At 37.1% G+C, this 23,199-nt stretch overlaps 1 protein-coding gene across 2 annotated transcripts in view; it reads right to left on the bottom strand.

Annotated features, from left to right (window-relative positions):
- Window positions 1-23,199, bottom strand: part of RNGTT (RNA guanylyltransferase and 5'-phosphatase) — a 317,096-nt gene that overhangs the window by 258,564 nt on the left and 35,333 nt on the right. For both annotated transcript variants that reach the window (XM_028108105.2, XM_028108106.2), the window contains exons 7-8: window positions 19,916-20,025; window positions 18,559-18,660 (exon numbers count right to left, since the gene is read on the bottom strand). In XM_028108105.2, the coding sequence (XP_027963906.1) occupies window positions 18,559-18,660; window positions 19,916-20,025 (212 nt within the window). The remainder of the gene's footprint in view (window positions 1-18,558; window positions 18,661-19,915; window positions 20,026-23,199) is intronic.

The following is a 23,199-nucleotide window of genomic DNA, read 5'->3' as shown; positions in this document are numbered from 1 at the left end:
GAATAAACATCTGCTACAAACATCATTAATGACATACATACCAAGGGACCCAAGCAAGCTACCAACTACCTTAATTACACGGTTCTGTATAAAAATCGTTATAGCAGCAAATATAGAAGCTACCTGAACATACTATAATTAGTTTATTATCCATACAAAAGCTATTTCTATAAGTCACTAAGTACGTTATCAGGACATATATACCATGACCACACATGGAAGACTCTATTACAACAAAGGCATGAGACATGATTTTTATGGGGAAAAAAAAGGCTTAATTTTCCTTTCAAATTCATACATTTCATGAGTTACTTACATAAAACATCTTGCCAAAATACCAGGAGCTTACCAATGACTTACAATTAACAGGAAGAGAAACTTATTTCAACTCTTATAATTTACCAAATTTTAAAACAAAAATATTTTCACATTAAACTTATGTTTTCATCACTTTTACACTTTCTCATAAAAAAAGGAAAGCACATTTAAGATGTAAGATAGTCTTTTAAGGAAAATATATTTGATCATGGATTGTCAAACTTTGAACCAAAGGCCCAATGTGGCCTGCTACCTGCTTTTGTAAATAATGTTTTATTGGAACACAGTTACATTCATTTGTTTATGTAAGAATACCAGAATATAGCTGCCTTTGTGCTATAATGGCAGAGTACAAATAGTTGAGACAGAGACAACATGGTCCATAAAACTAAAAATATTTACTATTTGACCCTTACAAAAAACATTTGCTGAACCTTGGATTAGATGAAAACTTAAAGCTGGGGATTCTGTCTTAAGCACTCCTGATCCATTTGACACTTGACAGACCCTTGAGGTATGAGCTTTCAGTGTAATTTCTGAATGGATGAAAAAAGGGGATTCCCAGACCAGGGTTCAGAAAGAATGAATCCGTCTACAATTTCTTCCAAGAAGCATTATGTAAATGTATCTTGCTTACTTAAATAGATGTGTTATAAAAAGCTGACTATAAATTACATTTCCATAAATGCCTAAGTGGCTTTTTTTTAATTCCTGCAATAATTCCCCTTGTAATCCAAGTCCCATATTTACCTTACAAATTCAATTTTTCTTAAAGCAGGGTATGCTTCTATATGTGTGTGTATGTATTAGATGTTAAGTCAGAAGGTAAGTATGTGCATATATTGCTATCTTTTCTCTACCAACTATCTACTGAATGCAAAGTGCTTTAATTACTTCGTTTAATCCTTTTACAACAACTCTATGGGAACAGATCATCCCTTTATTACATAAATCCAAACAAAAGTAGTTGTTTCTTAAATCTAGCTTTAAATTCTGTCCTAGTGTATCATTTTCCTTGAAATATACTTTTTTCTTTTGCTAAATGGTTTACATTTTTGTTTGGAAATTGAATGTGACATGGAGTTGTAATCTTTTAAATGTTAAAAATTTCACAACCACTGTGTTCCCGTATCTTTCATGTGAAGACATTAGCAGCTTTTCACTGATCACTTCATTCAATAAATATTTACGGAGTGTCTATCATGTGCTAGGCACTATTCTAGGCACTGGGGACACAATGGTTAAAAAGACAAAAATCCTGGGGTGCCTAGTTGGCTCAGTCAGTAGAGCATGTGACCCTTGATCTCAGAGTCATGAGTTCAAGCCCCACATTGGGTGGAGGGAGGGAGGGAGGCAGGGAAGGAAGGAAGGAAGGGAGGAAGGGAGGAAGGAAGGGAGAGGGGAAAGGGGAGGGAGGAGGAGGGAGGAGGGAGGAGGGGGAGGGGGAGGGGGGAGGGAGGGAGAGGGGGGAGGGAGGGGGAGGGGGGAGGGAGGGGGAGGGGGGAGGGAGGGGGAGGGGAAGGGAGGGGCGGGGAGGGAGGGGGAGGGGGAGGGGAGGGAGGGGGAGGGGGGGAGGGGAGGGAGGGGGAGGGGGGGAGGGGGAGGGGGGAGGGGGGAGGGAGGGGGAGGAGGGAGGGGGAGGGGAGGGGAAGGGGAGGGGGGAGGGAGGGAGGAGGGGGGAGGAAGGGGGAGCTCCTTGGTAAGCTCCTGGTGTTTTGGCAAGATGTTTTATGCCTCCAAGTCAGTATCCCACCCCCGCGTAGCTATACGGCACCACCTTGGAGCCTCGGTTGGTGCTGGATAGCCAGTCCCCACCATCCCCACTGGCAGGCCCCCCAGTGTCCCGCATGGCGTGGCATGCCCCACTGCGCGTCCCTTGGGTTGGGTGCGCAGAGCCCCTCTTTCCAGGAAACCCGGCGAAGCCTGAAAGGGGGCGGCCCCCTCACCCGTCACACAAAATACCTTCCTGGGCAATCTGGTACTAAACCATTCGTAGACGACCTGCTTCTGGGTCGGGGGTTTCGTAGGTAGCAGAACAGCCCCCTTGCTACAACCTATTGAAAGTCAGCACTTGACACAAGGGTCTGTAAATAATAATATGAAAAATAAAGAAAAAATAGGGGCTCCTGGGCGGCTCAGTCCTTAAGCGGCTTCCTTCCGCTCAGGTCATGATCCCAGAGTCCTGGGATCGAGCCCCGTATAGGGGCTCCCTGCTCCATGGGAGCCCTGCTTCTCCCTCTCCCACTCTCCCTGCTTGTGTTCCCTCTCTCACTGTGTCTCTCTCTGTCAAATAAATAAATAAAATCTTTAAAATAAATAAAATCTTTAAAATAAATGAATGAACAAAATCTTAAAAAAAAAGAATAAAGGCTTTTGCTTTTCTATTACAAATTATTCCCATAACCTTATACTTTTCCTATTGTCAAAATAGCCTAAGCTATTATCTTCTACTTTGCTACCTTCATGACAATAGTAGTTACAAAAAATAGTAATTTGGCTTTTACCTTGATAATAATTCAGAAACAGCTGAAATTAAATTTATACTATTTAATCTCCAGATTAAAAAGAAGGAATTAAAGTAAAATTTGAGGGGGGAAATAAAATTTGAGATTAATTCTAAAATGTTTACATAGTTCTAAATCTTCATTTTCAAATGGATGTTGGAATTAATTTTGAATGAATGAATTTTGAAGACACATTTCTTTTTACTGCATTACAAATTCTGCTAATTAACTACACAGAGAAATTTTATTATAAAAGTTCTAATTATCTTCTCCCAGAATATTCTTCAGAATCTGTGAAAAGGCAGTATTTCACAATTTCATAACAATTCAATTCCAACTGCATCTGCAATACCCTGATATCACTTCTGCTGATAATGAATTTACACACAACTATAACAGACTTTCCCCTCCTCTGCAACTCTACTATGACCAATACAGATTATTTTTCTAGATTCTACCCTTGGAATTCTCCCATGGGTCAAGTTCCCTGGATATATTACACTTTGTTTATGCTATCTCATTAAATATTGTATTCTTTCATCTAATGACTTATGCTTAAACAGTATACTAATTGCTTTAATTACCTCATTTAATCTTTTTACAACTTTATAAGAGTAACACATTTTCCCTGATTTACATAAATGTTCTAGATAAAAAGAAAAGATCTCCAATTCATTTTAAAAGATTAGTACAATCTACATATCAAAATCACACAGAGAGAGTACAAAAAAATACAGACCAATCTCACCTACAAACATATATGCAAAAAACCATCAAATTGAATCCAACACCATATTGGAAAAGAAGTAGCTCAACTTCAGAAAATCTATCAGTGTAATTCACTACACCAAGTAAATTAACAGTTTAAAGGTAAAAACTCCTATGACTTAGCTCAATAAACACTAAAAATGCATATAATAAAATTTGATGATGATAAAAATTCTTAGCAAACGAGGACTAATAATTTTCTTAACTAGATAAAGCCTGTATGGTGAAACCTATGGCAAATATCATACTTAACACTAAAACTGAGAACTATCCCCACTGAAGTTAGAAATGTGACATTACCCAATACCATATAATTAATTCTACATTGTCTAGAAGTCTAATACCACATAACACACACACATACAAGTACTAATTTTAAGACTGAAAACAGAAAAATACTTTCCAATATTACTTACATAGTAAATTCAAAAAATCTAGTCACACTATTAGCAAAAGTAGTGAGTTATTAGTTAACAAGAGGGTTCAGCAAGATTGCCAGTACAGTATCAACATGCACAAATGATTAGTATCCTCATAATACTGCATGAAGCTATTTGTCAGGAGATGGTACTTCTGAATGCAAAGCAAGGAACCTCCTTTTGACTTCAGTAGATATTAGGTGTTTCCATTTTAATTTCCAAGCAACAATTTCCAAGTTTTTTACATGGCCTCCTTTTCAGGGCCACATGCAAACAGGCAGTTAACTCCAATACCAAAACATAGGTTCTTTTTTAAAATTATAAAAAAGACATGCAAGATCTCTACAGTTAAAGCTACACAACACTGCTGAGAGAAATTAAAGAGAACTTAAATAAATGGAGGGATATATCAGGTTGATGGGTTGGAACACTCAGTACTGTTACATGTAGATTAGATGCGAATCAAATCAAAATTTTAGCAGGCTTTTTCAGAGAAACTAAAAGGTGGATTCTCACATTTACAGAGACATGCATACAATCTAGAACAACTAAAACAACTTTTAAAAAACAACAAAGCTGGAAGGCTTATACTACCTGATTTCCAAACTTACAGTCCTAAAGAAGTCAAGACATTATGGTAAAGACAGACACATAGGTCAATAAAACATGAAATACAACAACAGATATATGGTAAATTGATTTCCAACACATGTGCCAAGACAACTAAATGAAAAAAGGATACTCTTTTATAGTAAATGATACTGGAACAACTGATTTTCGTTGGGGAAAAAAATTAACATTGACCCTTACCTAACACATATACAAAACTTAAATCAAAATGTATCACAGCTCAATGTATAAAACTTCTAGAAGAAAAATTTAAGAAAAAATCCTGCAACCTTGAAGAAAACAAATATTTCTTAGAACAAAAAAAGTATGAACCATCAAAGAAAAAATTTAAATGAAAACATCTCTACACAGACTTACTTGCACACAAATGTACACAGCAACTTCACTTAAAATGGCCAAATACCAGAAACATGCCAAATATCAATCACAGGTGAATAAACATAGTACATTCATATACTGTAATAATATTCAATAAAAAGGAATTGTTACTAATTAATATACGGGTTTTTGGAATCATTATAAAATCATTATATTGAGAGAATAAAGTCAGACACAAGAGTACACACTATATGATTCCATGTATACAAAATTCTAGCAAATGCAAAGGAATCTGATAATGACAAAAAGTAAACGACTAGTTGACTACGGCCAGTGGCAGAAAAGGGATAGTCTTATAAAAGGAGAGGAGAAAACCTTTAGAACAACAGAATATTCTGTATCTTCATTATTTTTTTTAATTTTTTATTGTTATATTAATCACCATATATTACATCATTAGTTTTTGATGTAGTGTTCCATGATTCATTGTGCATAACACCCAGTGCTCCATGCAGAACGTGCCCTCTTTAATACCCATCACCAGGCTAACCCATCCCCCCACCTTCCTCCCCTCTAGAACCCTCAGTTTCTTTTTAGGAGTCCATTGTCTCTCATGGTTCATCTCCCCCTCCAACTTACTCCCTTTCATTCTTCCCCTCCTGCTATCTTCTTCTTTTTTTTTCCTTAACATATATTGCATTATTTGTTTCAGAAGTACAGATCTGTGATTCAAGTCTTGCACAATTCACAGCGCTCACCATAGCACATACCCTCCCCAATGTCTATCACCCAGCCACCCCATCCCTCCCACCCCCCAGCACTCCAGCAACCCTGTTTGTTTCCTGAGATTAAGAATTCCTCACATTAGTGAGGTCATATGATACATGTCTTTCTCTGACTGACTTATTTCATTCAGCATAACACCCTCCAGTTCCATCCACATCATTGCAAATGGCAAGATCTCATTCCTTTTGATGGCTGCATAATATTCAATTGTGTATATATACCATATCTTCTTTTTTTTATTAAAGTTTTTATTTATTTGAGAGAGAGAGAATAAGAGCTAGAGAGGCAAGAGAGGGAAGAGGGTCAGAGGGACAAGCAGACTTCCCGCCGAGCAGGGAGCCTGATGTGGGACTCGATCCCGGGACTCCAGGATCATGACCTGAGCCAAAGGCAGTCGCTTAACCAACTGAGCCACCCAGGTGCCCATATACCATATCTTCTTTATCCATTCATCTGTCGATGGACATCTTGGCTCTTTCCACAGTTTGGCTATTGTGGACATTGCTGCTATAAACAATGGGGTGCACATACCCCTTCAGATCCCTACATTTGTATCTTTGTGGTAAATACCCAGTAGTGCAATTGCTGGATTGTAGGGTAGCTCTATTTTCAACTGTTTGAGGAACCTCCATACTGTTTTCCAGAGGGGTTGCACCAGCTTGCATTCCCACCAACAGTGTAAGAGGGTTCCCCTTTCTCCACATCCCCGCCAACATCTGTTGTTTCCTGACTTGTTAATTTTAGCCATTCTGACTGGTGTGAGGTGGTATCTCATTGACGTTTTCTTTTGGATTTCCCTGATACCGAGCAATGTTGAGCACTTTTTCATGTGTCTGTTGGCCATTTGGATGTCTTCTTTGGAAAAATGTCTGTTCATGTCTTCTGCCCATTTCTTGATTGGATTATTTGTTTTTTGGGTGTTGAGTTTGATAAGTTCTTTATACACTTTGGATACTAGCCCTTACCTGATATGTCATTTGCAAATACTTTCTCCCATTCTGTCAATTGTCTTTTGGTTTTGTGGACTGTTTCTTTTGCTGTGCAAAAGCTTTTTATCTTGATGAAGTCCCAATAGTTCATTTTTGCCCTTGCTTCCCTTGCCTTTGGCGATGTTTCTAGGAAGAAGTTGCTGCGGCTGAGGTCGAAGAGGTTGCTACCTGTGTTCTCCTTTAGGATTTTGATGGACTCCTGGCTCACGTTCAGGTCTTTCAACCATTTGGAGTCTATTTTTGTGTGTGGTGTAAGGAAATGGTCCAGTTTCATTCTTCTGCATGTGGCTGTCCAATTTTCCCAACACCATTTGTTGAAAAGACTGTCTTTTTTCCATTGGACATTCTTTCCTGCTTTGTCAAAGATTAGTTGACCACAGAGTTGAGGGTCCAGGTCTGGGCTCTCTGTTCTGTTCCACTGATCTATGTGTCTGTTTTTGTGCCAGTACCATACTGTCTTCATGATGACAGCTTTGTAATAGAGCTGGAAGTCCGGAATTGTGATGCCGCCAGCTTTGCTTTTCTTTTTCAATATTCCTCTGGCTATTCAGGGTCTCTTCTGGTTCCATACAAATTTTAGGATTATTTGTTCCATTTCTTTGAAAAAAGGGGATGGTATTTTGATGGGGATTGCATTGAATGTGTAGATTGCTCCAGGTAGCATTGACATCTTCACAATGTTTGTTCTTCCAATCCATGAGCCTGGAACGTTTTTCCATTTCTTTGTGTCTTCCTCAATTACTTTCACGAGTATTTTATAGTATTCTGAGTACAGATCCTTTGCCTCTTTGGTTAAATTTATTCCTAGGTATCTTATGGTTTTGGGTGCAATTGTAAATGGGATTGACTCCTTGATTTGTCTCTTCTGTCTGGTTGTTGGTGTATAGGAATGCCACTGATTTCTGTGCATTAATTTTATGTCCTGCCACTCTACTAAATTCCTGTATGAGTTCTAGCAGTTTTGGGGTGGAGTCTTTTGGGCTTTCCACATACAGTATCATATCATCTGCAAAGAGTGAGAGTTTGACTTCCTCTTTGCCGATTTGGATGCCTTTGATTTCTTTTTGTTGTCTGATTGCTCTGGCTAGGACTTCTAATACTATGTTGAATAGCAGTGGTGATAGTGGACATCCCTGCTGCGTTCCTGACCTTAGGGGAAAAGCTCTCAGCTTTTCCCAATTGAGAATGATATTCGCATATGTTAAGAAAAAGGAAAAAGAAGAAGATAGCAGGAGGGGAAGAATGAAGGGGAGTAAGTCGGACGGGGAGACGAACCATGAGAGACGATGGACTCTGAAAAACAAACTGAGGGTTCTAAAGGGGAGGAAGGTGGGGGAATGGGTTAGCCTGGTGATGGGTATTAAAGAGGGCATATTCTGCGTGGAGCACTGGGTGTTATGCCCAAACAATGAATCATGGAACACTACATCAAAAACTAATGATGTAATTTATGGTGATTAACATAACAAAAAAAAATTTTTTTAAAAAGAATGATATTCGCTGTAGGTTTTTCATAGATGGCTTTTATGATATTGAGGTATGTACCCTCTATCCCTATCCTCTGAACAGTTTTGATCAAGAAAGGATGCTGTACTTTGTCAAATGCTTTTTCTGCATCTATTGAGAGGATCATATGATTCTGGTTCTTTCTTTTGTTAATGTATTGTATCACGTTGATTGATTTGCGGATATTGAACCAACCTTGCAGCCCAGGGATAAATCCCACTTGGTCGTGGTGAATAATCCTTTTAATGTACTGTTGGATCCTATTGGCTAGTATTTTGGTGAGAATTTTTGCATCCATGTTCATCAAGGATATTGGTCTGTAATTCTCTTTTTTGATGAGGTCTTTGGTTTTGGGATCAAGGTAATGGTGGCCTCATAAAATGAATTTGGAAGTTTTCCTTCCATTTCTATTTTTTGGAACAGTTTCAGGAGAGTAGGTATTAATTCTTCTTTAAATGTTTGGTAGAATTCCCCTGGGAAGCCATCTGGCCCTGGGCTTTTCTTGGGAGATTTTTGATGACTGCTTCAATTTCCTTAGTGGTTATAGGTCTGTTCAGGTTTTCTATTTCTTCCTGGTTCAATTTTGGTAGTTGATACATCTCTAGGAATGCACCCATTTCTTCCAGGTTATCTAATTTGCTGGCATAGAGTTGCTCATAATATGTTCTTATAATTGTTTGTATTTCTTTGGTGTTGGTTGTGATCTCTCCTCTTTTATTCATGATTTTGTTGATTTGGGTCATTTCTCTTTTCTTTTTGATAAGTCTGGCCAGGGGTTTATCAATCTTGTTAATTCTTTTCCAAAGAACCAGCTCCTAGTTTCGTTGACCTGTTCTACTGTTCTTTTGGTTTCTATTTCATTGATTTCTGCTCTGATCTTTATTATTTCTCTTCTCCTGCTGGGTTTAGGCTTTATTCCCTGTTTTTTCTCTAGCTCCTTTAGGTGTAGGGTTAGGTTGTGTATTTGAGACCTTTCTGAAGTTTCTTGAGAAAGGCTGGTATTGCTATATACTTTCCTCTTAGGACTGCCTTTGCTGTATCCCAAACATTTTGAACAGTTGTGTTTTCATTTTCGTTGGTTTCCGTGAATTTTTTTAATTCTTCTTTAATTTCCTGGTTGACCCATTCATTCTTTAGTAGGATGCTCTTTAGCCTCCATGTATTTGAGTTCTTTCCGACTTTCCTATTGTGATTGAGTTCTAGTTTCAAAGCATTGTGGTCTGAAAATATGCAGGGAACGATCCCAATCTTTTGGTACCGGTTGAGATCTGATTTGTGACCTAGGATGTGATCAATTCTGGAGAATGTTCCATGGGCACTAGAGAAGAATGTGTATTCCGTTGCTTTGGGATGGAATGTTCTGAATATGTCTGTGAAGTCCATTTGGTCCAGTGTTTCATTTAAAGTCCTTATTTCCTTGTTGATCTTTTGCTTAGATGATCTGTCCATTTCAGTGAGGGGGATGTTAAAGTTCTCCACTATTACTGTATTGTTGTCAATGTGTTTCTTTGCTTTTGTTATTAATTGCCTTATATAATTGGCTGCTCCCTTGTTAGGGGCATAGATATTTACAATTGTTAGATCTTCTTGTTGGATAGGCCCTTTAAGTAGGATATAGTGTCCTTCCTTATCTCTTATTACAGTCTTTGGTTTAAAATCTAATTTGTCTGATAAAAGGATTGCCACCCCAGCTTTCTTTTGGTGTCCATTAGCATGGTAAATGGTTTTCCACCCCCTCACTTTCAATCTGGGGGTGTCTTTGGGTCTAAAATGAGTCTCTTGCAGACAGCATATCGACGGGTCTTGTTTTTTAATCCAATCTGATACCCTGTGTCTTTTGATTGGGGCATTTAGCCCATTTACATTCAGGGTAACTACTGAAAGATATGAATTTAGTGCCATTGTATTGCCTGTAAGCTGAATGTTACTGTATATTGTCTTTGTTCCTTTCTGGTCCATGCTGCTTTTAGGCTCTCTTTGCTTAGAGGACCCCTTTCAATATTTTTTGTAGGGTTGGTTTCGTGTTTGCAAATTCCTTTAGTTTTTGTTTGTCCTGGAAGCTTTTTATCTCTCTTCTATTTTCAGTGACAGCCTAGCTGGATATAGTATTCTTGGCTGCATATTTTTCTCGTTTAGTGCTCTGAAGATATCATGCCAGTCCTTTCTAGCCTGCCAGGTCTCTGTGGATAGGTCTGTTGCCAATCTAATGTTTCTACCATTGTAGGTTACATATCTCTTCTCCCGAGCTGCTTTCAAGATTTTCTCCTTGTCTCTGAGACTCGTAAGTTTTACTATTATATGTCGGCATGTTGACCTATTTTTACTGATTTTGAGAGGGGTTCTCTGTGCCTCCTGGATTTTGATGCCTGTTTGCTTTCCCACATTAGGGAAGTTCTCTGCTATAATTTGCTCCAATATACCTTCTGCCCCTCTCTCACTTTCTTCTTCTTCTGGGATCCCAATTATTCTAATGTTGTTTCGTCTTAACGTATCGCTTATCTCTCGAATTCTGCCCTCATGATCCTGTAGTTGTTTATCTCTCTTTTTCTCAGCTTCATTTTCCATCATTTGGTCTTCTATATCGCTGATTCTCTCTTCTGCCTCATTTATCCTAGCAGTTAGTGCCCCCAGTTTTGATTGCACCTCATTAATAGCCTTTTTGATTTCGACTTGGTTAGATTTTAGCTCTTTTATTTCTCCAGAAAGGGTTTCTCTAATAACTTCCATGCTTTTTTCAAGCCCAGCTAGTATCTTTAAAGTCATGATTCTGAACTCTAGGTCCGCCATCGTACTAATGTCCGTATTGAGTAGGTCCCTGGCAGACGGTACTACCTCTTGTTCTTTTTGCTGAGGTGATTTTTTTAGTCTTGTCATTGTGTCCAGAGGAGAACAGATGGATGAGAGAACAAAATGCTAACAGGTTAACAACGTCCCCAGCAAATATACTCTAAACAAATCAGAAAAAACCTGAAACCAGGGGAAAAGAAAGGGAAAGAAAGAAAAAAGAAAGAGGAAAAAAAAAGAAAAAGAGAAAGATAAAAACAAAAACAGAAAAAAACAAAAAAATAATATGATTAGATATGATCAGGCCAGTGCATAGATCAGTGCCACACACTAGATTTTGGGCGTATTTTGGTCTGTTAGAAGAAAGTGCCTCCTAAAATTTTAAAGAAAGACAGACATATATGTACAAAATAAGGGTTGATACAATGAAGGGACGGAAGATGACTGTAAAGATGAAAATTATAAAAGATTTTATAAAAGGAATTGATGATAAGAAGTTGTTTGAAAAAAGAAAGATTTAAAAAAAAAAAGAAAAGAAAAAAAAGGGAGAGAATGTGATCAGGCAGGAGACTAGAACAAAGCCATACACTAATGATTTAGGGTATATTTTGATCTGTTAGAAGAAACTGTATCTCAAAATTTTAAAGAGAGAACAACTTATATATATATGCTAAAAATAAGGGTAACTACTATGAAGGGATAAAATATGACTAAAAATGAAAAATAAAATTTTTTTTTTAAAAAAGGGATTGATAAGATGTTGGTTGAAAAAGGGAAAAAGAAAAATTCAAAAAAGAAAGTTAAAAAAATTAACTTTGAAAAACTAATGAATCATGGTAAAAAAGCCATGAATTCTATGTGCAGTATTCCCCTAGCGCTGAATTCTCCCGTGCTCATTGATCAGTAAACTGGGTCTTGGCTGGCTGTTCGTGCTGATCTTCTGGGGGAGGGGCCTGTTGCCGTGGTTCCCAAATGTCTCTGCCCAGAGGCAGAATTGCCCCGCCCTTGTCAGTCCGGGCTAAGCAATCTGCTCGGATTTGCTCTCAGGAGCTTTTGTTCCCTGCAAGCTCTTGGTACAGCTTTGGAGGACGAGTGAAAATGTGGCCTCCCAATCTCCACCCAGAGGTACCAACTATGCACCTTATTCAGCAGTAAAGGATAAAGACAGATCTAAAACTAAGTCTTCCAACTTCTATCCCTGTGCTCTTTCTACTTCTCAGTACAGTTTTTCTTTTTTTTTTAAGATTTTATTTATTTATTTGACAGAGAGAGACACAGCGAGAGAGGGAACACAAGCAGGGGGAGTGGGAGAGGGAGAAGCAGGCTTCCCACTGAGCAGGGAGCCCCACGCGGGGCTCGATCCCAGGATTCTGGGATCATGACCTGAGCTGAAGGCAGACGCTTTTTTTTTCTTTTTTTTTTTTTTAAGATTTTATTTATTTAATTGGCAGAGAGAGAGAGAGAGCGTGAGAGGGAGAAGCAGGCTCCCACTGAGCAGGGAGCCCGATGCGGGTCTCGATCCCAGGACCCCAGAATCATGACCTGAGCCGAAGGCATACACTTAATGACTGAGCCACCCAGGCGCCCCTCCCTCAGTACAGTTTTTCTAATACGACTTTCTTCCCTTCTCAATCCATTCAGTGAACCAAAAGATCAGGAAATATCTTTAGAGGAAAAGTATAAAAAATGAAAACTGCAATCTACAGAAGCTACGTATCTCTCAAGAGCATAAAACACTGCCAGTAGTATTCATTCACTCATTCAAATCATTCACTATCTACTAGTATAAGGTATTGCTGATTACCACTGATATAAAGGTACAAAAGACAGACTTGCTCCCTGATCTTGTGACGCTTACAATATAGTAGGAGATACAGAAGCAAAATAATTAGAAAGTAAAAAGTAACTTCTGATAATGAAAAGTGCATGACAGAAATAGTGTGCTGTGATAGAAGGAGACATCTCATTTCTAAAAGTATGATTTTACTGAAATATAAGACATACAATTATTAAATATTCTATTAAACAAAATGATTTCACCTGTTTCTGAGACTACAGTGGTTTAGTGTTTAATCAATTCACCTATATAACTAATACAAATTTCTCACTGTTCTATTTTTAAGAAATTCTGTATCTCTATCTATATAATTTGGCTTTATAATTAGGAAATAGTCCCTAAAACATAGTCCCTATGTTTTAGAATCTGCAAGAGATTCCTGTCAAAACTGCCACTGTTGCCCCCAGGCCTTGGCCAGGCTAATCAAAATTCCTAGGCAATACCTTTTATTGCTAACTCTATCCAGGTCTCATATTACACTCAATTTCAGAGATCCCTTGATCTAAATACTGTTGCTAGATACAATAAATAAAGAGCCAATAAACCATGGAATACGGATAATAAAAAGAGGTCCCACACTCTATCACAACATGGCTTTAAATAAAAGGGAGTGGGGCATCTGGCTGGCTCACTTGGTAAGCATAAACCTTTTTTTTTTAAGACTTATTCATGTATTCGAGAGAGTAAGAGAGAGCATGAGTGGGAGGGGTAAATGGAGAGGGAGAGAGAATCTCAAGCACAGAGCCAGAGAGGGGCTTAATCTCAGGACACTGCGTTCACAACCTCAGCAGAAACCAAGAGTCAGACACTTAACCAACTGCACCACCTAGGCGCCCTGAGCATACGACTCTTAATCTCAAGGTCATGAATTCAAGCTCCATGTTGGGTGTGAAGACTACCTAAAAAAATAAAAATAATAGGGGTGCCTGGGTGGCTCAGTTGGTTAAGTGTCTGCCTTCAGCTCAGGTCATGATCCCAGGGTCCTGGGATCAAGCCCCATGTCAGGCTAATAATGGCTCAGTGGGGAGTCTGTTTCTCCCTCTGTCCACACTCACCCCCACCCGCTCATGCTGTCATGCCAATAAATAAATATAATCTTTTAAAAACAAATTAATTAATTAAGGAGGGCATGTGACATAATGAGCACTGGGTATTCATATATATATATATATATATATATATATATATATATATATATATGAATCACAGACCTGTACCTCGAAACCAGTAATACATTATATGTTAATTAAAAATAATTTTAGGGGCGCCTGGGTGGCTCAGATGGTTAAGCGTCTGCCTTTGGCTCAGGTCATGATCCCAGGATCCTGGGATCGAGCCCTACATCGGGCTCCTGGCTCGGCAGGCAGCCTGCTTCTCCCTCTCCCTCTGTCTCTCCCCCTGCTCGTGGTCTCGCTCTCTCTGTATCTCTGTGTCTCAAATGAATAAAATCTTAAAAAATAATAATAATTTTAAAAAATAAAAACAAATAAATAAAATAATAAGTAAATAAATAGAGTCTAGGGTTCATGGTTTTTAATCTGTTGTTCTAAGTCCATGGGCTCCTAGACCATTCTACAGCTCCCTGACGCTCTTTTCCCCCTACAAGTCACAGAAAGTCCCTCTCACATGCTATTGGCCTTAAATCCTACTTTACGAAAGATTTTGCACTGGTCCATGGGCGCCTGGGTGGCTCAGTTGGTTAAGCGACTGCCTTCGGCTCAGGTCATGATCCTGGAGTCCCGAGATCGAGTCCCACATCGGGGTCCCTGCTCAGCAGGGAGTCTGCTTCTCCCTCTGACCCTCTTCCCTCTCATGCTCTCTATCTCTCATTCTCTCTCTCTCAAATAAATAAATAAATAAATCTTTAAAAAAAAAAAAAAAAGATTTTGCACTGGTCCAGAAAATTATCTCACATCAATGTTTTTCCTCAGAGAATAAAGTATCCTAACACAGAGCAGGTATTCTAATAAAGACTTAAAAGTTCCCCTTTTGTTTTGGTGGAGCACGGTTCCATGAGAAATGAGGTATTTCCATTATTAATCGAAAGATCTTAGCTCAAATTGCTGTAGCTAATCATTTAGAGGTCTGACAGTATTGAGAAGAAATGACGAAAGGGGTATACAAATGCAGAGAAGGGAAAATAAACAAAAGTAGGATGGTGGAATACAAATGACAAATTTTATAGACTGTCATTTTGCCCAAGGTTTGTCATGATCACAGCCTAGATACTATGGAGAAGACAAGGTAGAAAGTAAAAAATATTCAGAATACAAAACTCATTAGATCAAAACTCTGCTTCACTCCTAAATCCCCAGGCCATTTGTAGTATTAAGTATAGTATTAAGTATTAAGTATGCACATCTTTGCTCCTCACCTTTTTCACTCCTCCACTCAGAGGTAGGTAATAAACCTAAAACATTGTTACAATACCAAATATCTATTAATAAACCTTAAGACACTGTTACACAGCTATTATATATCGAGGCACCTGGGTGGCTCAGTCAGTTAAGTGTTTGACTCTCGATCCCAGTTCAGGTCTTGATCTCAGGGTCATGAGTTCAAGCCCTGCACTGGACTCCACACTGGGCATGGAGCCTACTTAAAAAAAAAAAAAAAATACACAAACACATATACATGCACACCAACAACTTAACTTCTGCTAATTCTTTTTTTTTTTTTTAAAGATTTTATTTATTTATTTGAGAGAGAGAGAATGAGAGAGAGAGAGCACATGAGAGGGGGGAGGGTCAGAGGGAGAAGCAGACTCCCTGCCGAGCAGGGAGCCCGATGTGGGACTCGATCCCGGGACTCCAGGATCATGACCTGAGCCGAAGGCAGTCGCTTAACCAACTGAGCCACCCAGGCTCCCAACTTCTGCTAATTCTTACTACCAATATAATAGATTCTAAACTCACTCTAATCTAAAAAATTAAATACAATTTTAACATTCTGAAAATAAGCAACAATGTTAATTTTTATTTATCCTTCAAAAATATACATTCATAAGGAGAAGGGCATGGAAGGGACACATTATCCAAATTGTCTATATCTGAATCTCTAACTGTATCCATCCTTATAGAGTCATCCTTGTAGAATGAATACTCCTGGAAGCACACAAGGCAAACCTAACTTTATCATTTTATGTCTCTATACTACTTAAAATTTTATCAAGTATTAATATTAATTTTTAGATTAGTTCATTTTTAAATTCAAAATAATATGAAAAAATAAACATATATAAAACATACTTGTTATTTAACTATTTGCATTCACTATACGAAGCATTACTATAACTGCTTTTTTTTTTTTAAGTAGGTTCCACACTTAGTGTGGAGCCCAATGCAGTGCTTGAACTCATGACCCTGAGATCAAGACTGAGCTGAAATCAAGAGTCAGATGCTCAACTGACTGAGCCAATATATTGGAGCCCAGGCGCCCCAATATAACTGCTTTATAACCAAAAGAATAAAATCAAGACCACAATGATGGTAATGGTTACTTCTAGGTGATAAAATCACTCTTTAATTTTATTTTCTTCTTTTTGTTTATGTTATTTTCTGAATTTTGTTTCATTAACCTGTGTTACCTATGAAATACCCCCCCCAAAAAAAAGCTAGAAAATGCTAAGTTGAAAGGAAAGACCATTTCCAACAAAGACAGACAAATGAAAGGAAATATTTTGATATATTCCCTATTTAAAAAAATACAAAATATGGGCGCCTGGGTGGCTCAGTTGGTTAAGCGACTGCCTTCAGCTCAGGTCATGATCCTGGAGTCCCGGGATCGAGTCCCACATCGGGCTTCCTGCTCAGCGGGGAGTCTGCTTCTCCCTCTGACCCTCTTCCCTCTCGTGCTTTCTATCTCTCATTCTCTCTCTCTCTCAAATAAATAAATAAAATCTTTAAAAAATAAACAAAATATAATTACTAAAAAGCATATCATATTGAAACAGTATCATTATATTCACCTAATACTAAAATCAAGTTCTATCTGCCCCAGTCCATATCTTCAAATGTATCTTTTAAGGTCACCACAAGCAAAATGCTGATGAAGATAACATAATACAAAAGGTGTAATTGCCACTTTGACATTCAAAACCTCCTCATAAAAATTAAGTGCAACCTATATCATCTTCAAAATAACATTTAAAAACTAAAATGTGAAAATAGCATCTCAAAGAAATATCTGCATTCCCATTTTTATTGCAGCATTATTCACAATAGCCAAGATACGGAAACAACCTAAAAGACCATCAGCAGATGAATAAAGATGTGCTATATAAATACAATGGAATATTACTCAACCATGATAAAGAAGGAAATTCTGCCATTTACAACAACACAGATGGAACTTGAGGACCTTATGCTAAGTGAAATAAGTCAGTCAGAGGAAGACAAATACTATATGATATCACTTACATATGGAATCTTAAAAAAAAAACCAAACTGACAGAAACAGAGACTAGAACAGTGGTCACCAGGGGCTAAGAAGGTAGAGGAAATGGGGAGAAATTGGTCAAAGGGTATAAACTTCCAGTTACAAAACAAGTAAGTTCCGGGGATCTAATGTATATCATAGTGATTACAGTAAATAATACCATACCATATACTTGAAAGTTGCTAAGACACCAGATCTTAAATATTCTCACCACAAAAAAGAAATGGTCATTATGTGAAGTGACGGTAGTGTTAGGTAACAGTAATCATCTTGCAATATGTAAGTATATCAAATCAACACGCTGTATACCTTAAACTTCCATAATGTTATATGTCAATTATATCTCAATAAAGCTGGGGAAAAAAACTAACTATATAAATGCTATATTATTTTGAAACATTTTCATTATTATGAAAAAATTAATAGGAAAAAGCTAATATTAATATCTGTTAAAATAATTACTTCAACTATTAGAACATTTGCCAAATAAAAAAATACATATGGCAAAACTATGAAAATATGATTACAAAAGAGTAAAAAAAAGTTAAATACTGAGGAAACATTAAATTTATACTAATAAATATTTAAAAGTGTAAAAATATGAAACCTGAAGCTAAGCTTTGTTGTAAGAATACAACACCCTTAAGAGTGTATAAAATTACAAAAAGTATTAGCAAAGATCAAGAGACAAACTATTCAAAGGAACAAAATATTCGAAGGAACAAAATATCAGGGAGACTTGGTAATTTTTAGATTATAAACTAACAACACATCTGTTAGTTTCAGAAGTGCTCAACAACCACTAAACACAAGGTGGTGGGCAGGAGACATACCAAAAAGCACAATATTGTCAAGAGAAAACACTTTCAAACTTAAATTTGGTACAGACTTATATCAAACTAACAGAACTCTGGGGGGCACCCAGCTGGCTCAGTAGGTAGAGCATGCAACTCTTGATCTCAGGGTTGTGAGTTGGAGCCCCACACTGGCTGCAGAGATTACTGAAAAATAAAATCTTTAAAAAAACAAAAACAAAAACAAAAAAGAACTCTGAAACCAAAAATTTAGCAGAATGAGAGAAACTGAATTACATAACTAAGAATACTAGCAAAACAAAAGTTATATGATATTTGAAACATGATTATTTTGCTGTTCAAGTCAGAAATTCACACTGCCAAGAGTACAAACCTTGTCTAACAACAAAGAAGTATTCTTGAAGCATCAGAGTTATTTGTATAACTTTATTTAGAAGTCTAACTTACCGAGTACCATCTGCTTTCCAGCTTACTTTATATGGCTTCTGCTCCAAAAGTTTAATATTTTGCTTGTCCATGGAAACAGGCTGTGCTCCAGGGAATCCAGACCTTAAAGAAGAACATTTTATTACTATTATGGCTGGCATCCATACAAAGCAATACGTCTTAAACCAATCTCACATTAGTCACACATTTATCACAACATTCTCCCTATCATGAGATTAATGCCAACTGGAATACCAGCATTCCCAAGAATGCAAACAAAACATTACCTATCATCTTCTAGACATTTCAGATTCAAGTTAACAAGTTTCTAATTGCCACTATATAGTGTAACTATTGGGCTTTTTAAATATTAATATTCATGATCTAATAGTAAAGTAGGTATGTTTACAAATCTACTTCAGGAAGAAGTTTAAATCTTGCTTGCCTTAATTATCTTACATTATTCTAGACCCCATATTCCTCCATCATGACTCTGCCAACTTGGCATAACTCTACAAGGTTGGCAAATTTCTGCTCAAAAGATGCCCAGAAGTGACAAAACAGGAGAAATATAGGTCAAGATTAAAGTACACTGGCATGGGCTTAGCACAATTCTAAAATCAGTATTACTTCATCATCATTTTCATCTTTTAGTTAAAATTATTTCTGGCTAACTGATCTGTATGTACCAGTCAAACCGTTCTTTATATTAGAAATTTTTAACAATTATCGATCCTGTTTCATCATGTTCTAGCTGTACTACAATCTTCTGCCACAGATGGCAATGACCGACAGAAATGACCATACACCAAGACCTGAGTGCAGAAGATTAGAGCAGTGAACTCTCCTGAATCCCCTCCCACGAAATATCTGATAAATATTTTCAAGTCATGGCAGGGGGCAAAACATAATTGAAGCTGATTCTCCTAGGTTTCAGAAAACTGGATTACAGAAAAACTGGAAAATGAGATACAGTCAAGTCTTCAAGTCTCACCTCTTCTCCCTTAGCAAAATGATATTGGCAACCCAAACATTAATCAGCAGCAGAATCAAACACACAAAACAAATACTAAATAGTGACAAAAATAACTTTCTATTCCAGTAAGAAGACATGTTTGAGTCATTTAACTTTGACTCAACTGTCTAGTAGTCTAATTTTTTTTGTTTTTTTTTTTGTTTTTTTCTAGTAATCTAATTTTGACTCAATTGTTGGTCTTGAGAAAAATCTGATAAAAAAACTCTTGTTTAGTATCTTTTTAAGCACTCTAGGTAAATATTCAAACTTCAAGGAGCAAAGAAGCTAAGTCAATGTTTGCATTAATGTTAAATGTTGCAGAGTACCAATAAGTTTTATTTAAAACTTGAAAATGTTTATTACCCTTCCCAGCCACAGAACTGATGACACTTCTGCTGTACCTCTCCTAACTTTGGTTGAGTTGTTACTTGAGTCACACCTTTAACAGTTACACCTTCCAGGAAAATAGCACCCTTAAGATAAAAGGAAAAGAAAAATATTTTGTTAGTGTTCAAATCTATTTACAAAGACCAGACTGAGAGATAGATTTGCTTATTTTCACAAGTCTGCAAATACACGAAACAGAAATGGTCTGCTCCAGAAAGCTATATAAACTACCCCCTGGGATTGTACACTTGCTTTCCTTAATCCATCATATGCTTTTCAATGTATATATATATATAGCCCAATGTCTATATCATATTGTCAAAGCACTCCATGGACACTACTTATTAATAACAGCAATAATAACTTACCTACCATTTACTTAGAGCTGGGCAGAGGATCTGACATTCTACTTTTTCTCTAATCCTTATAACAGCTCCTTAAAGTAGATTATATTTATTTTACAAATAAGTAAATGAGACCGTATGTAGTTTATTCAGGAGGTAAAAATAGAATCTGAACCCAGGTCTACACTATATACCATTTACTAATGATTCTAACTGGGGACAGAGAGAGCTATACCACTGATGAAGTATGGATTTTAAAGAGATAAACCCACACAATATATACCTTTGTAAACTAGAATAAGAGTGTAACAGTAGAGGGGCGCCTGGGTGGCTCAGTCACTAAGTGTCTGCCTTCGACTCAGGTCATGGTCCCGGGGTCCTGGGATCAAGCCCCGCGTCGGGCTCCCTGCTCAGCGGGAGGCCTGCTTCTCCCTCTCCCACTCCCCTTGCTTGTGTTCCCTCTCTCACTGTGTCTCTCTGTCAGATAAATAAATAAAATCTTTAAAAAAAAAAAAAGTATAACAGTAGACAAAATGGCTTAACTACAGTCATTGGATGTAACAAACACTATTACTCATCACTGAATTTTTAATCTAAATTTTTTAACTCAGAACTACATAAAGTGTTTTATTGTATTTCATAGCAAGCATATTTTTAAAATGTCACAGAAAAGTGAAGCAGATGGAGAATTTATATATCAAATAAATAAAGAACACTCCTGGAAATTTTAAAGACTAAAAATACAGTCTAGATTCATGCTACAATTACTTTCAGACCCATAAAAGGGCTGGCATCAGTATCAAGAAAAATCCATAAAACAACTCTAGCTGTTAATGTAATTAAGGAATAAAAAATATGGTCTACAAGCTGCAATGATCAACCTTCTGGCAAAGATTTGGCAACTTGAGCCACTTGGGAAGGAAAAAAAAGAACACAGTATTTGGTCCACATACATCCCTGTCAAATCTAGAAGAGTCCTGAGTCAATCCAGCAGACACTAGTTCTACTTTTTGACCCTAATTCTGAATCACTTTTTACAGTTATATGTCATCAACTCTGTTTTCCTTAAATAAGCATACTTTAAAGACTTCATGAGCCAAAGGATTAAGGAGTACCATTCCTTTAGCGTTACACCATCACCTCTTTTTACCAACCACTGAAATTTCTGCTTTAGAACCATCCAACCATTAAATATAATAACTAAAGAAAGAGAAAAAGAACCAGGTTCATAGGATATTTTTAGTATATTTAGTAACAGATACTCAGACAACTGCAATATCCTTATAAAGTTATATCCTATATATACTAATTAAAAAGAGAAAGCATTCAGAGAGTTCAATATTCAGCATCTTTATTCTGAAGGTACTAATAGCATAGGATTTTTTTTTTTAAGTTTTACAGGAAGAAGCTTCACTCATGAGCATGTGTTTCCTGAGGGAAGTTAAGAAATCAGTAATTTCTGAAAAGCAAGGGCAACTAGCATAAATTATTCCTAAAAACATAAACACTACTTCTTTTTTTTTTAAAGATTTATTTATTTATTTGACAGAAAGAAACACAGCAAGAGAGGGAACACAAGCACGGGGATTGGGAGAGGGAGAAGCAGGCTTCCCGCTGAGCAGGGAGCCCGATGCGGGGCTCGATCCCAGGACCCTGGGACCATGACCTGAGCCAAAGGCAGACACTTAACGACTGAGCCACCCAGGCGCCCCAACACTATTTTTTTTAACAAGTAATGAAAAGGACTAAAACATTGGAATATGATCAACATTCAACCAAGTGCTTTCCCACAATATTACTATAGAAATATTTTAATAATTCTATGCAGCTGAACAAACTAAATATTTTTTTAATTTAACAGAATAAATATTGAGCCTCAGTACATATTTAACAATTATTACGTGTGTTGATAAAAGATAACTCCAACTATCTAGCAAATGCCTCTCCTCCATTTATATTTCTTCTTCCTTAATCTTTCCTCCAAAGCATCCATTTCTTTTTTACTTTATGTTCCCCTACTTTCTTCTGCAATATTATTAAGTAAAAAATGGTAGAAATAAGCCCATTAAAAACAGTAAGCATAATGTATTTTATACAGAAATACTATTTAGTAACTTTTTTTTAAAGATTCTATCTATTTATCTCAGAGAGAGAGCACAAGCAGGGGGAGCGGCAGTCGGAGGGAGAAGGAGGTTCCCCACTGAGCAAGAAGCCCAATGCAGGACTCGATCCCAGGACTCTGGGATCATGACCTGAGCCAAAGGTAGACACTTAACCGACAGAGCCACCCAGGTGTCCCATCTATTTAGTAATTTTTCAACTTAATCTGCTGTTCACTGTCATTACAAGTTTCTTCTGACAAAAATATTTTATATTATTCAAAATTATATAGTAATTTTAAAAAGTATCACTAAATCTAAACAGCAATGTCTTAAGTCTGGAAATATTTTCAAACATACTATAATTGAGATTCAAAGTCACTGACATTTACTTCCACTTTTTAACAAACTACCATTTCAGTTTGTGGGAATAAAGAAATATCAAAAGTGAAAAAAAGATAATGTATGCTTAAGATGAAAGAAGTGTATTTCGTTAACAGAGTCTGCCAGGCTTAAAATAGAAATTCATATGGCTACCACAAAAAGGACAAAAGGAATCAGTGATCAGTTAGAGGGAAACAGAAAACTATTATAGAAGATGGGAGCAAATTATATGTAAAAGGTGTATGTGTAAAGAGAATGAGTGAGCAAGTATGTATGCTATGTGTAACAAGGATATTTTGGTAATGAAGAAAATGCATTAACAATTTTATTCAAAGAGATGATCCCAGACATTGATTCAAAGGAACAAGCAACATAACTGTAAGTCATACTCCTCCAAATCAAAAATAGCATGTGCTCAAAAGATGAACAAAGG

Source organism: Eumetopias jubatus, unplaced genomic scaffold, assembly GCF_037043125.1.
Source record: "Eumetopias jubatus isolate StellerSeaLion01/CBP00866 unplaced genomic scaffold, mEumJub1_p1.0 scaffold_6, whole genome shotgun sequence".
Classification (NCBI taxonomy): domain Eukaryota; kingdom Metazoa; phylum Chordata; class Mammalia; order Carnivora; family Otariidae; genus Eumetopias; species Eumetopias jubatus.
The sequence above is the reverse complement of the archived record's forward strand: the minus strand, read 5'-3'. Positions and strand labels throughout refer to the sequence as shown.